The sequence below is a fragment of the Anopheles gambiae genome, chromosome 3 (assembly GCF_943734735.2).
Source record: "Anopheles gambiae chromosome 3, idAnoGambNW_F1_1, whole genome shotgun sequence".
NCBI lineage: Eukaryota > Metazoa > Arthropoda > Insecta > Diptera > Culicidae > Anopheles > Anopheles gambiae.
In genome coordinates, this window is record NC_064602.1 from 70,364,245 (window position 1) to 70,377,236 (window position 12,992).

Here is a 12,992-nt window from a genome sequence, read left to right on the forward strand (position 1 = left end):
GCAATCGGTCTGAAGGTTGACGTTCGTTAGGGGCCAAAAAGAGACGAACGGGACGGGGTTTGCATTGGGGTCGGTTACGGTTACGCCACGCTTTCTCGTAAAAAGCACGTGCTTTTTGGTGGGCGCCTGGCCACGCGGATTTTCCTGCCATACCGGCGTCGACTACAACCGGCCGCTGCTTGGTTCAATGAACCGTGGGGTTTGTATCAGTGAACGCGTTTGGTATTTCGTCGGAGTGTGTGTGTATGTGTGGGTGGGGGATGAGGGGTAAACTAAAAAGAAATAAATAAATTCGCCTATTCTACTGTCAAACGGTGGCGACAACGAAACGAAACGATATGGTGGTGGGTTACGACAATTTTACGCGCCATTTTTCAATGACGTTCAGGAACTGCAAAGAGCATTAAATTAGATTAAATAGCGCATTACAAAGGTCAAAATTCTTGAATATTTTAAGTTATTAATTTTTCTTAATTTTCTCTACAATTTGATGTAAATAAACATTTCGTTTTTCGATTTCGCTAGGAAACAAACAAATGAATTTCAATCGATCCACACAACAAAGGTAGATAATTAGATGGATAAGAAATAGAGCCGATCTTGCAAATTGATCACGTGTGGGATGCCGTTTGTGGATGCATTTATGTTGCGTTATTTTTATCCGCACGGTGTTACAGGAAGCGCGCATGCTGGTGCTGGTAACACAATACACTGACGGAGGGACCCATCGTGATCTATTTTGGGACGAAGAAAGCAATAGCAGCACTATTTGTTTCCATCGGAGTTAGTAGGGCAATAGTGTGTCGATGCGGAGCAGCAATCGGGAGAATTTACGAAACGATTTCATGGGCTTTGTGGCACCATGAAGCGGAAATAATGTTCGTATCGAAATAGCTATGAGTCAATCATTGGGTTGTTCTCTTCCATTTACAATGCAGTTAGAGCTATGGTATCAATTAAGAATGTTTTGTTTGCGGAAAACAAGATATTCATTATATTGATGATAGACTAGGGTTGACATACCTTTATCCTCTTAGTAAAAGATATTTCAAGAATAATGCATTGCTTATTCCTATTGTCATTCAAATAACACAAAAGTAAAAAAGCAAACGAAAAGATGAAAATAATTACAAGAATTTCTAAAAAGAACGTTCGAACTGCATCGACAGTGAAGAAGAACAACTCATCGATGATGTTTCCCTCTCAGACGATCCGCGTTTCGATTCGATCGAACTCAGCCGGCGACTCATTTACATACGGCACGCAACAGAAACAAAACGCTCCTCTCTTTCGGTGCGGAAGAAGCACCAAACGATGCTTGATTGCTCTTTGCACTCTTTGCTGGTTCGTTTGCGGTGGTGGTGGTGGCAATGGTTACGACAAATTCCAGCCATAATGTGATGCTAATGTTTACTCACGCGATGTTAGAGTTTTATGTCGGTTAAGCGGCTTGAATCAACACGAATCGCCTGACCAACCCCCCCCAACCACATAGTGTTCCATAGTGGGCGGCGGCGGACGTTTAGCGGCATGATGAATTGCAGGGTTTTACTGCTTGTTTTGGAAATTAGTTCACTGTTTGATTTTTTGTTAATACAACCAATAATTATGAGTACATTCTTCAACAAATAATGTTGATATTCCTGTGTTGAAATTGGTAATTGAATTTCAAATTGATAAAATAAATTTTAATAATATTAAAACCAGATTCGGTCAGTATGAATTGAGGATCAATGATCATAATGAGCTTAATTCAAAATATAAATTTTAGGACCGAAAATACATTTTAAGGGGATTCAGAATAAATCATATTATTTTCAAATTATTCTAAAAGAGTAGTTTTAGCATTTTTACAACTTTTTCAATGAAATATTATAAGCAAAATTAAACTATAAACTTCACTGTTAGTAGCTACGCTTTAGTTAGCGTTTATGCATCTGCCATCTTACAGGGGGTTTCACGTCAGTTTGTAATGTAAACATTGTTATTCACCGTGTGCAAAATGTTATTCCACATCGATCTGACGTTTCAATTTCACCATAATAATTTTTACTTTCTTCAGCATGATTTTCAACACCTCGACTGTCAACGAGTGATGCGATTCGGACTCAAATCCCGGTGAAAAAAAAACTATGGCAGCAGCCGGTGGAAGTGTTGAAAATCATTCTGATGAAGTTAAAAATTATTATGATGAAAATGAAATGTCCGTCTTGTATATTAGGCTTCATTGGAAGTTCATTAGGAGATTTTCAGCTACATTTGTTTTTCTTTTCTTAATGATTATTTTAAATAGCTATATGAGTTTCTTTTCCTTTTTTTAAACATCATTAAATCTAAGATAGAAGGAAGCAATATAAAAACAGATTTATTTAATCCGATTTAATTTAATTTCCAATCGAAAGTGAATTAGATACTAAAAACGAGCAGTTAACCCCTGCATCGTGCACCAAACTAATAGAGTTGTCGCACATTCCTCGTTTCTGTTGCGTGTTTTGTAATGTGTGTGCGTGTGTCGTCTGTAATTATTTTTTCTTTGAGTCTTTGTTTTCGGAAATGCGGAAACGCCTGAGACGGAAAAGACTCTCTGGCACACGATTTGCCCTACGTGCTCGCGATCGTTGTGACGAAAAGAATGGTTCGGGGTAGGCAAGTAGATTCCACAGCAACATGGCGGCGGCCGCTCTACTGGTCGGTGTCATCATGCCGGCAGACTCAACATGGAGATGCAACAGTTCCACCCGCATAGCAGCACAACCCTTCAATCGTGTGTTGGTGGGTGTGAACAGTCATCACGCAATGCTGGTTCATGCCTTTAACACGGAGTAGGAGGTGTGCTGGAAGGCGGTAGCTCTCGTTTTGTAGCATAAATTATCTTCCCCACGCCATCTTATCTTTATTAGAACACCGGGCTAACGAGCCCGGTGACAGGAACTTGCCTCTCGGTTTCGTGGCAAGTTTGTTGGCCCTACAGGTTAGTTTTCTTGGAAACCGAAATCTGAAGATGCCCTGGATGTTGTAGAAAGGGGGCAGGCCTAGAGCTAGATAAATATCGCTACAAAACGGACTTAAATGTCTAAACGCTCGCTTTTCATCAGACCCCAGCTCGCGCAGTATGACACCGACCAGTAATGGTATCCCGCTTGAATGTTGGAGTGTGAACCTAAGATATGCATGTTTGTGGGTTACACCCTACTTCTTTGCTAGCGCGTATAGTTTCTAACAAATTTCTTCTCTTATCTTCCCCGTCATCATCAACTACCCAAATGTCTGCGATCGTGTTGCCGCCTTGTGTAGACGGTAAATACATGGTGCTACCCTCCGGTGAGCTGCACATCCGCGAAGTGGGACCCGAAGACGGCTACAAGAGCTACCAGTGCCGCACCAAGCATCGGCTGACCGGTGAAACGCGCCTATCCGCCACCAAGGGACGACTGGTCATCACAGGTAATTTGAAGGCAGGATCGCTCGGCCACGACACGCATTAATAATGCGCCTGGTCCGCGCACCTCTCAGCATCACTTCGGTCATCGTCACACACATATAGACTCATTTGTAGCCACAATCGACGGTCAGTAGTCGGCAAAGAAGTTCGGTGGAGTTTGGAGCAGGATGTTCCGATTTTGGTTCTTTTCTTGTAATTTTGAATTCAGAGCACGAAATCGCTCAAATATTAAGACGCGTTGTGTGACGTCTGTTTGAGATGCCTTTGCCGGCTGCTGTCCGCTGGGAGACGCTGGTCGATCACTTGAAATATAATGTAAAGCATTCTCGCCCCGCTATTAACGCTTTTTCGTTTCGTTTGTTCCTGGTCCGCGTAAATGGATCCGCGCGCGCGCCTATATTAAACACAGCTTCATCACATTAGTACACCCTTCCCGAGCGCTCTCACCATCATTGGTATGCATTTTTATCACTCACTCTGTATGGGGGGCTGTATGATCGCCGAAGATTGCCTCTTTTAGAGCTAAATTAAATACCACCACCCCCAGAATCATTATTATTGTACACCGCACTTGTGGCACCGCATCATCTGCTTCGCGTACGTGTAATATAATCCCACGATCGATATGCGATATCTCCGAGACAGAAGTCTGCCGGAGCACTGGACACAGTTAACTCTGCTGCACCACTTTTACACTTCATTTCGACACGATACGGTTTGATGCGCATGTGGAAGGGGTTTTCGAAGTTTACTCACGTAATCGGAATGAAAGTGAGCTGATTATCCGGTGGATGATCGTCGAGATGATGGGTTGTTACGATACTTAAATTAGAATCACATAGGATACGCGGTAATGGAGATACCTTGAGTAGCCGAATGTATTTTAATGAGTGATTAAACATTAACACGTGATGTTGTGGTGATCTTTTGAGCATAAATTGTAATTAATTGAAGTAATTTGGGTGATAGTTAGCAGCAGAAGCAGAGTTGTAATCATATTGAATTCAATATTGTACTTAATTTTTCAAACGAGATGCTTTACATTATTTTCTGAATCAGCCTATACGTGTCTATGTGTGATTGTAATGCCGAAGTGATTGCCGAAGCGTATCGTAAGTGTTTGGAATCCGTGATCCGCGTTCGTCTTCACCCATCACACTAATCCGGTCGCGGTTCGCATTCCAAATTTCCCGTGTGTGTGATGTTGGTCTTACTCCTGCCCATTTTGCCCTCCACTCGATCATGCGCGCGCGCCTACCGATTATTATACATCATGCTTCCAATCACTTGCGCTAATTCCGTCATCCGTCATAAAAATAATAAAACCTCAATTCCATCGAATCTGGAGCTTTATCGAGCTGCTTGATTTTATTTCTGTTTTGTTCTAAAATCGTAAAGATTTAACTCTGTGCGTGTATTGCACCACCATTCATGCTGTGTTACTAAATCATGTCACAACTAATATTGCGTCCCATGCTCCTCGTGAGTGTGCTCGGTTACATTTGTGTTATATTATGGTTCGCGTGTTTTTTGTGTGCTGGGTGAATAATCGTTTCGCTAGTACAAGCTACATGAAAGCAAGCACATGAGTGATGGAGCAATTGCTTCCGTTATTCCGTTTCGTGGAATTGTCGCTCGTTCAACGATCACTACATGTTCAGCTTTCCATTAAAATCATTTGCGTTGGTAGGGTGTAGTATCTCACGAAGGCCACCTGTTGGAATTTGCTCGAGTAGAGAAATGTAAAGTAAGATATCCATTATTAAAGCGATGAAGTCACTGCGTGCTTGAGGAATAGTTTAGCTTTTTCATGTAGATAAATGTGATCTGAGTGAGAACTAGATGTAGTATTTGTTCGTTATTAACGTTTCATCTGCGCTGAGAGACATTAGTCTATTTGATACGTGACTAGACTCCTACATCGTCGGACGTCGTTCTAGTCCCATTAGTTTCAAGCATGTAATAACCAACACGAGATATATTTGAAGATTTGATTCGTAAAAGTTTTTAAATAATCTAGGAAGAATTGTATATTAGGTTGTTTTACTAAAAGATGTAGGAAAAAGAAGTATTATGTCAGTATTGTAGGCACTGTAAAAAGTTTAAAGTGTAATTTAGCGTTACATTCTGTCGTTTCATTAGATTAGATAATGAGACTGCATTAAATTAATGTTATCATCAATTAATTTGGTAGGTTACAAAGTATTTTCTTAAATTGCTTATATTTCTATAAGCCTTTCCAATTATCTTAGTTACCATTACAAGCGACTCTAAATGACACTAATCGAAAGCTGAATGTACGTTTGTGTGCTGCGTTGAAAGTGATGCGAGTTTTATCTTATTTTTATGACGCTGATGATCACCGGCAGCAAAATAAACAGAAAGAAATGCAATCTCACACTTATTTTGCTGCCACCACTAATCATAATTCCAAATCAAAACAAATTGCCTGAATGTTGGGATAGGGTACCCTGTGTTGCGTGTAGAAAAATTGAATGTCCGGGCACCTACTGGCGCCTGTTTGACGCAGAAGAATTACAAAATCAGTTTAGCAAAAATGGTTGCAAGAAATAGGTGTCTCAAATCAGATCGCTCGTGTTTTAACCATGTTGGTGTAAGTGTTGCCCATAAAAAATGAGTTGGAAAAAACGGAAACACGGTTCAACATTGCTGACAATTTGTGCTACTAACAATCGTACACAGTTATGAAGAACACACTGGACCACGGTGCATGGTGTGTCACACGCGTGCTTGTTGGAGTGCTTCTCATCACAGTATAGGAAGAAAAAAAGAGCGATACCCTGCCCCCTCTTATACTGCCACAAACAATCTCCCCCCTCCCCCACCTGGTACGGTTTTGCACTAGCCTTGGTGCTTCCAGTTGTGCCTCACAATTAATCAAATCAACTAACAATCCACCACATCTCATCCGGCCAATGCTGCGCTGCGGGTGAGATAATCGCGTGCGTAAAACGAGGTGAATGTATGCACAAACAAACACACACACTCACGCATCAAATGCACCCGTTTACATCAATTAAAACAGACAGAAAGGGAGAGAAAAATGCTTGACACAATAATTGAAATCCTTTTACTTCTACTCTAGAACCACTTGGCAGGGTGTCTCCCAAGCTAGACTCCACGTCCAAGATCGTGACGGCCGAAGTGAGGCGTAGTAATACGATCGCCCTGCTTTGCTCAGCGCAGGGCTACCCGATAGCAGTGTTTAGGTAACGTGTCTTTAGTTCCTTCAACCTTTAACGGTCGGTCCATTGGCGTGTGCGTGAGTGAGTTAGCGGCCACGGTTGCGCATCCCAATTCTCAGCACGGCAATCGAAAAGTCGGAACAAGCTAGAACAAATGTCAAACAGTTTTGCGCATAGTAGCGCCAGGGAAAACATTGATATTAATTCCAACTTCTCTGTTTTTGCACACCTACTGCAGAGCCACTGGCAAGCGTTGCGCCACGTCTTACGTCCGGTGACAAGAGCCGCAACGTGGACATCCGAGAGGCGCACAATGTAACACTGCTCTGCCCGGCACAGTCCTTTCCGGTGCCTGCCTTTAGGTGAGCTGCCACATCGAGTGTCAATGTTCACCCGTCCGTTGGTGAATTGTTTACCAAAGGGTTTCAAGGGTTTCATGTACTGTGGGATGTTGTGACGTAATTGGCATTACTCTTGAAAGATCAGATGAGGTCAGAAACATGTACAGACGTTGATGTATAGAGAGACATTGTTTTTTTTGCGTAATTAATTGGCAAGAGCACTCTGTTTTGTTGTTGTCTTTATTCCCGGATGTTGGTGCATCACTTCTCACTGTCTTCCTCCTCCTCCTACTCCAGAACCTATTGGCAGCGTTGCACCACGGCTTACGTCCGGCGATGCGATGCGAGTGCAGGTGGAACGGGTCACCGCCAACGCCACACTGCTCTGCCCGGCACAATCATTTCCGGTTCCTGCCTTTCGGTAAGCCCGAATCTTTTAGCTTTGTACACCAATATCCCAACATTTAGAGAAAGAATGTCGTAAAATAGTTGATGTAATTACAAATTACACCAATCACTGTCTCTTCTGGGGATATTCTGCAGAACCTGTTGGAAGCGTTGCACCTCGGCTAACATCCGGAGATGAGAGTCGTAAGCTGCTCGTACAACGAGACGCTAACGTAACAATGCTCTGCCCTGCTCAATCGTTTCCGGTGCCGGTGTTTAGGTAATGTGGATAGATTTCAGTTTTCTGGAGAGATGGATTCTTTTGGGACTTTTAGGATGATAGGGTCTCATATACCAACATTCTTACAACTTGTGGAGAATAGGAGACTTTATGGTAGGCTTCTGTGCCGAATAGGATACATCATAGAAGTTCTTTTTTATTGAACACTTTCAGAACCGGTCTCCAGTACCGCACCTAAAACGCCTTCCCTGACACAGAAACCAATTTTTGCCGATCCCAACAGTGATCTTGCACTACTGTGTCTGGCGCAAGGCTTTCCAGCACCCAATTTTAGGTGAGATAGTAGGATGAGCTTTTGAGAAACAGTGGGTTTACCTAATATCGATCAATAGTCGTTCAATTTGTTTTGATTTTGAGCATCAAATATTTTATTTGAACTTCAAAAGAAAAATGCTTTAGACGAAGTTGTCGATATGGCTGTTCTCAATTTCTAGAACCGATCGGTGCAAAGCCTCCGGTACTTTCCTCCGATAGTAAAAAGATCTGGATGGAGCGTCGTATGAACAGCAGTGTAGTGTTTTTCTGTCCCGCTCAGGCGTACCCGGTTGCTTCATTCAGGTTAGCTTGTTATTTAGCACTAAAAGTCTATCTAAACCCGTAATTCCCACTTCTTAGAACCGATCGGCAGTAAATCGCCCTCGTTCTCCAACGATGCCGTTACGGTTGCGGTGAAAGCAGCCAGAAATACGAGCATTGCACTGACCTGCCAAGCACAAGCCTTTCCAGTTCCGGTGTTCAGGTAGTTAGAGCGCGTGACTTGGGGCTTATTCTATTCCAACATTTAGGAACTGTGTTTGTTTCGGGGGGTTTACAAGAAGGCAGAGGTCGGTGTGTGATTGATGGGGGTTGTTATCTTCGTTCAATCAATCCCAATACAGAACCGATCGGCAGCAAGGCCCCCTCATTGTCTTCAGAAGCGATCGCAGTTGTAAGGGCTGCTTCTAACGCCACGATGGCACTGCTCTGTCAGGCACAGGCATTCCCAGTTCCCGTGTTCAGGTATTTTGTTTTTTTTTTTGGGTTGGGTCGGTTGTAGATGCCATAGTTTTAAGAGCTGGGCCCACATTTGTCTATTCGTTGTAGAACCTATTGGGAGTAAGGCTCCTTCGTTTTCGAGCTCCGTGATCACGATCATGATGACGCAGATGAACAGCAGTGTTGCGCTGCTCTGTCAGGCCCAGGGTTACCCTACACCAGTGTTCAGGTAGGCAGCATAGTGCCTTGTGTTGATTATTCAATTTTGACGAATATTTCATAGAACCGATTGGAAGCAAATCACCTTCCTTCTCGACTGATGCTATGGCATTTGTTAGAAACTCAGTGAACGGAACGGTAGCACTGCTCTGTCAGGCACAAGCTTTTCCAGTCCCTATTTTCAAGTAAGTTTACTTTTCCTCTTTCTTGAGAAATCAATTTAGCTCTTCGATGACTTTTTGAAGGCTATAGTGTTAGTTTAACTGGGCCATAAAGCCTCATTTTGAGAATAATTTAAGGCGAGGTTAGGACCCTTATCCCAATACATCAAGGCAAGATATGGTCCATCGGTACATTAACAATCCCAATGATCGTGTGTACGTTGTTCATATTCCAATCTAGAACCAATTGGTAGTAAGGCTCCTTCGTTTGGATCGAACATTATGACCTATTTGGATGTCCGAGTAAATTACAGTGTTGGCTTACTATGTCAAGCGCAAGCATATCCGGTACCGATCTTCAAGTAAGTGCAGATAGCAGCAGTGCAACCCTACTCCAACAGACACCAATTGGCACAGTTTGTTTCTTTTTGTTTATCGTTATCATATCATTTCCCAATACTCGCCCACTAGAACCGATTGGCAGTAAAGGACCTTCGTTTGCTACGCATTCGATGAACTACGTGGATAGCTTGCTAAATCAAACTGTTGCGCTGCTGTGCCAAGCACAGGCATATCCTGTACCAGTGTTTAGGTAGGCAAAGGGTACCTTTCACAGTTGACGGCATTTTGTAGTTATTGGTTTTGTTAAAAACTTGGTTTTGTTTGTAACTATCCATCAGAACCGGTGGGATTTAAGCCTCCGAGTTTCAACAACGATGCGTCACAGTTTGCACTATCGTGGGAGATTGGGACGCGCATTACGCTGCTCTGCAATGCCCAAGCATTTCCGGTGCCTGTTTATAGGTAATTACTCAGTGATAGTAGTGTGTAAAAGGGTACCCTGATCTTTATCTGGATGGCAAGATAATTTGCATTATCTGTTGATCTGCTTAACTTGATCGTTTTTGTTGTCAACCACGAAAAAAACAGAGCCCATCGGATTTAAGGCACCTTCATTTAGTAACGATGCGGCACTGTTCGTGTCGCGCGTTGAAGCTGGGGAGCGTCTAACCTTACTCTGCAACGCTCAGGCATTTCCCGTCCCAGTGTATCGGTAAATCTTAAACACTTTTTCTCTCTTAAATGTACGCACCACACATTCTAGAACCGATTGGATCGAAGGCACCTACATTTGCTTCGGACGAAAACAGTCGATCGTACACAAAAATGAGCGATCATAGTTTGGCTCTGTTCTGTCAGGCGCAGGCTTTTCCAGTTCCCATCACTAGGTAGGTTTGGGAATGCAGGAACGGAATTGTACAACTCAGGGTAGCCAACATTCTCCAATATTCAGGAATTGAGGTCCGAAAGAGGTCGAGTAGGTTACGAATAAGTCTTTACGAATTTTTTGCAGAGCCAATCGGTTCAAAAGCGCCAACATTTCCATCTGATGCGCGTAGCATTACGTACAACAAACCTAGCAACACGAGCTTGGCGTTGTTCTGTCAAGCCCAGGCATTCCCCGTACCGATTAGTAGGTATGTCAAAGATATAACGGAAATCGTTGTTAAAAGGTCTACCTTATCCCAAACATGAAGGTCATGAATGTAGTTTCACGCGGTGGTAGAAGAGATCATTTTTAAGCTTGTCTAGATTATTGTGATCAAAGCGATCATTGTGGTAGAAGAGATCATTACAGTTGGGTTGTAACTGTTTTGCAGAACCGATCGGCTCAAAGCCTCCCACGTTCAGCTTTGACTACAAGAAACTGTACTTCGTTAAGCCGAGCAACTCGAACATTGCACTGTTTTGTCAGGCCCAAGCGTACCCAGTACCGGTGACCAGGTAATCCATAATCCACCGTTCCCTTCTCTCATTCGGGCAGTTTTGTTTTGTGGACCGAAGAACTATCAAAAATTTCAATTATCTTGTGCTTTATTATCTTATTCTCTCATAGAACCGATCGGTTCGAAGGCACCGACGTTTTCGTTCGATTCTAAAACGTTCACCTTTATGAAGCCGAGCAATACAAGTGTTGCACTGTTTTGTCAGGCACAGGCTTATCCTGTTCCGATCACAAGGTAAACCTATGCTTTCCCCATTCCTACACGCATCTCAGGCAGTTTGTTACGATTCTTGGGCCAGAGTGCCGTGGTTTTTTCTTGGCCAAAACCCATTTTCCGTTCCATTTTTTGTTCCTTTCTTAAAGAACCGATCGGTTCCAAGGCACCCACTTTTCCGTCCGATTCTGGTACAAGCTCGTTCAAAAAGCCGGCCAATTCTACGATCACACTGTTGTGCCAAGCGCAAGGTTTTCCTGTTCCTATTACCAGGTAAACCGTCATCCAACATCTCTGTCAGGCAATTTGTTTTGGGTGGGTTATCTTCTCCGTTAGAATGTAAATTTAAATATTGTGTTTTATGTAGAACCGATCGGTTCGAAGGCTCCCAGCTTTTCATCCGCTTCAAGGACGAGCTCCTTCGTTGAACCGAGCAGTGCTAGTTTGGCCCTTCTTTGTCAGGCGCAAGCATTTCCAGTCCCAGTAACAAGGTAACACGTCCCAAGCATATTCAGGCAGTTTGGAGAGGTTTTTAGAATAATTTTTCGTTTGAGTCAGGCACTGATATTTCCCAACCAATTTGTTCCACAGAACCGATTGGACTGAAAGCTCCAACCTTTTCTTCCGCCTCGCTTAGTAGTACGTTCAAGCTGCCAAGCAGTTCCACTATTGCTCTATTCTGTCAAGCACAAGCGTTTCCCGTACCGATCACAAGGTAATTCGCACATTGGGGAACATCTTAACCAACATTCAGGATTTTAAGATTTGATCATGACACGTAAGGTTATGATCCAAAGATTGATTCCCAACATATTTACGTTACTTTAGAACCTATCGGGTTGAAGGCACCATCTTTTGCATCAGCACTGCTTAGCGGTTCGTTCAAGTATCCGAGCAATACTACGTTCGCATTGTTCTGTCAGGCTCAGGCTTTTCCGGTGCCAATTACAAGGTAGGCCTAGAGGTAGAGGATGACCTAACCACAACACAACGGGCAATTTGTAGTTTGGGGCGTAAAGATAAGAGACACTACAGTTTTGATGTATTTTCATACGTTCGTTCAGAACCTATTGGACTGAAAGCGCCCTCCTTACAGGGTTTCCCACGATTTATTGGTCAGTTCCCATGATTTTTTGGTGCGTTCCCACGATTTTTTGGTCGTATCCCATATATTTTTGGTTCGTTCCCATAATTTATTGGTATTTTCCGATTGGATATCAATACAATTGCACCAAAAAATTCTGGGAAACGACCAAAAAATCGTGGGAACGCACCAAACAAACATGGGAACCCACCAAAAATTGATGGGAACCAACCAATAAATCGTGGGAAACCCTGTATCTACGACGGCTCGTAGCAGTTCGTTTGTGGAGGCAAGTAACAGGACACTGGCTCTGTTTTGTCAAGCTCAAGCATATCCAGTTCCTATTACAAGGTATGTGACAGAGAGGTCGATATTTTCGATCGATTTGGGTACAAAAGTACACCGTTCCACGTTCAGGCAGTATTGTGTTTGCATCGGAATTGACTCATTTCTAGACAATACGTCATATATGTTTTTTACTTCTGTTAATTGTTTCTGATAGAACCGATCGGGTCTAAGCCACCGACATTTTCCACCGACTCCAAGATTAGCATGTTTGTCAAACCGAGCGACTCCGTAGTAGCATTGTTTTGTCAGGCTCAGGCATATCCGGTGCCAGTTACAAGGTGATAAGAATATAGAGACTCTCATAATATTTTAAATGGTAAATCGTCTTGGAAAATCAAAATTCCTACATTTAGGCAATACTTAGGATAGGAATGATTTAATTTACGTTTATTTATGGAATTGCTCTATAGAACCGATCGGATCCAAGGCTCCGACGTTTTCATCTGATTCGATGGGAAGCATCTTTCGACGCAACAGGCATACAAATTTTGCACTGTTGTGCCAGGCGCAGGCTTATCCGGTGCCCAT

The 12,992-nt window shown here is 43.0% G+C and overlaps 1 protein-coding gene across 50 annotated transcripts in view; it reads left to right on the forward strand.

Annotated features, from left to right (window-relative positions):
• Positions 1-12,992, forward strand: part of LOC1271065 (cell adhesion molecule Dscam2) — a 59,911-nt gene that overhangs the window by 11,735 nt on the left and 35,184 nt on the right. For 23 of the 50 annotated variants that reach the window (XM_061661364.1, XM_061661366.1, XM_061661355.1 and 20 more), the window contains exons 5-6: positions 3,295-3,444; positions 11,624-11,747. In XM_061661364.1, coding sequence (XP_061517348.1) covers positions 3,295-3,444; positions 11,624-11,747 — 274 coding nt within the window. Of the gene's footprint in view, positions 1-3,294; positions 3,445-6,548; positions 6,673-7,286; positions 7,411-7,532; positions 7,657-7,830; positions 7,952-8,111; positions 8,236-8,760; positions 8,882-10,137; positions 10,262-10,929; positions 11,054-11,399; positions 11,524-11,623; positions 11,748-12,992 lie in introns of all 50 variants that reach the window. The other 27 variants (XM_061661369.1, XM_061661392.1, XM_061661371.1 and 24 more) reach the window with 10 other exon arrangements.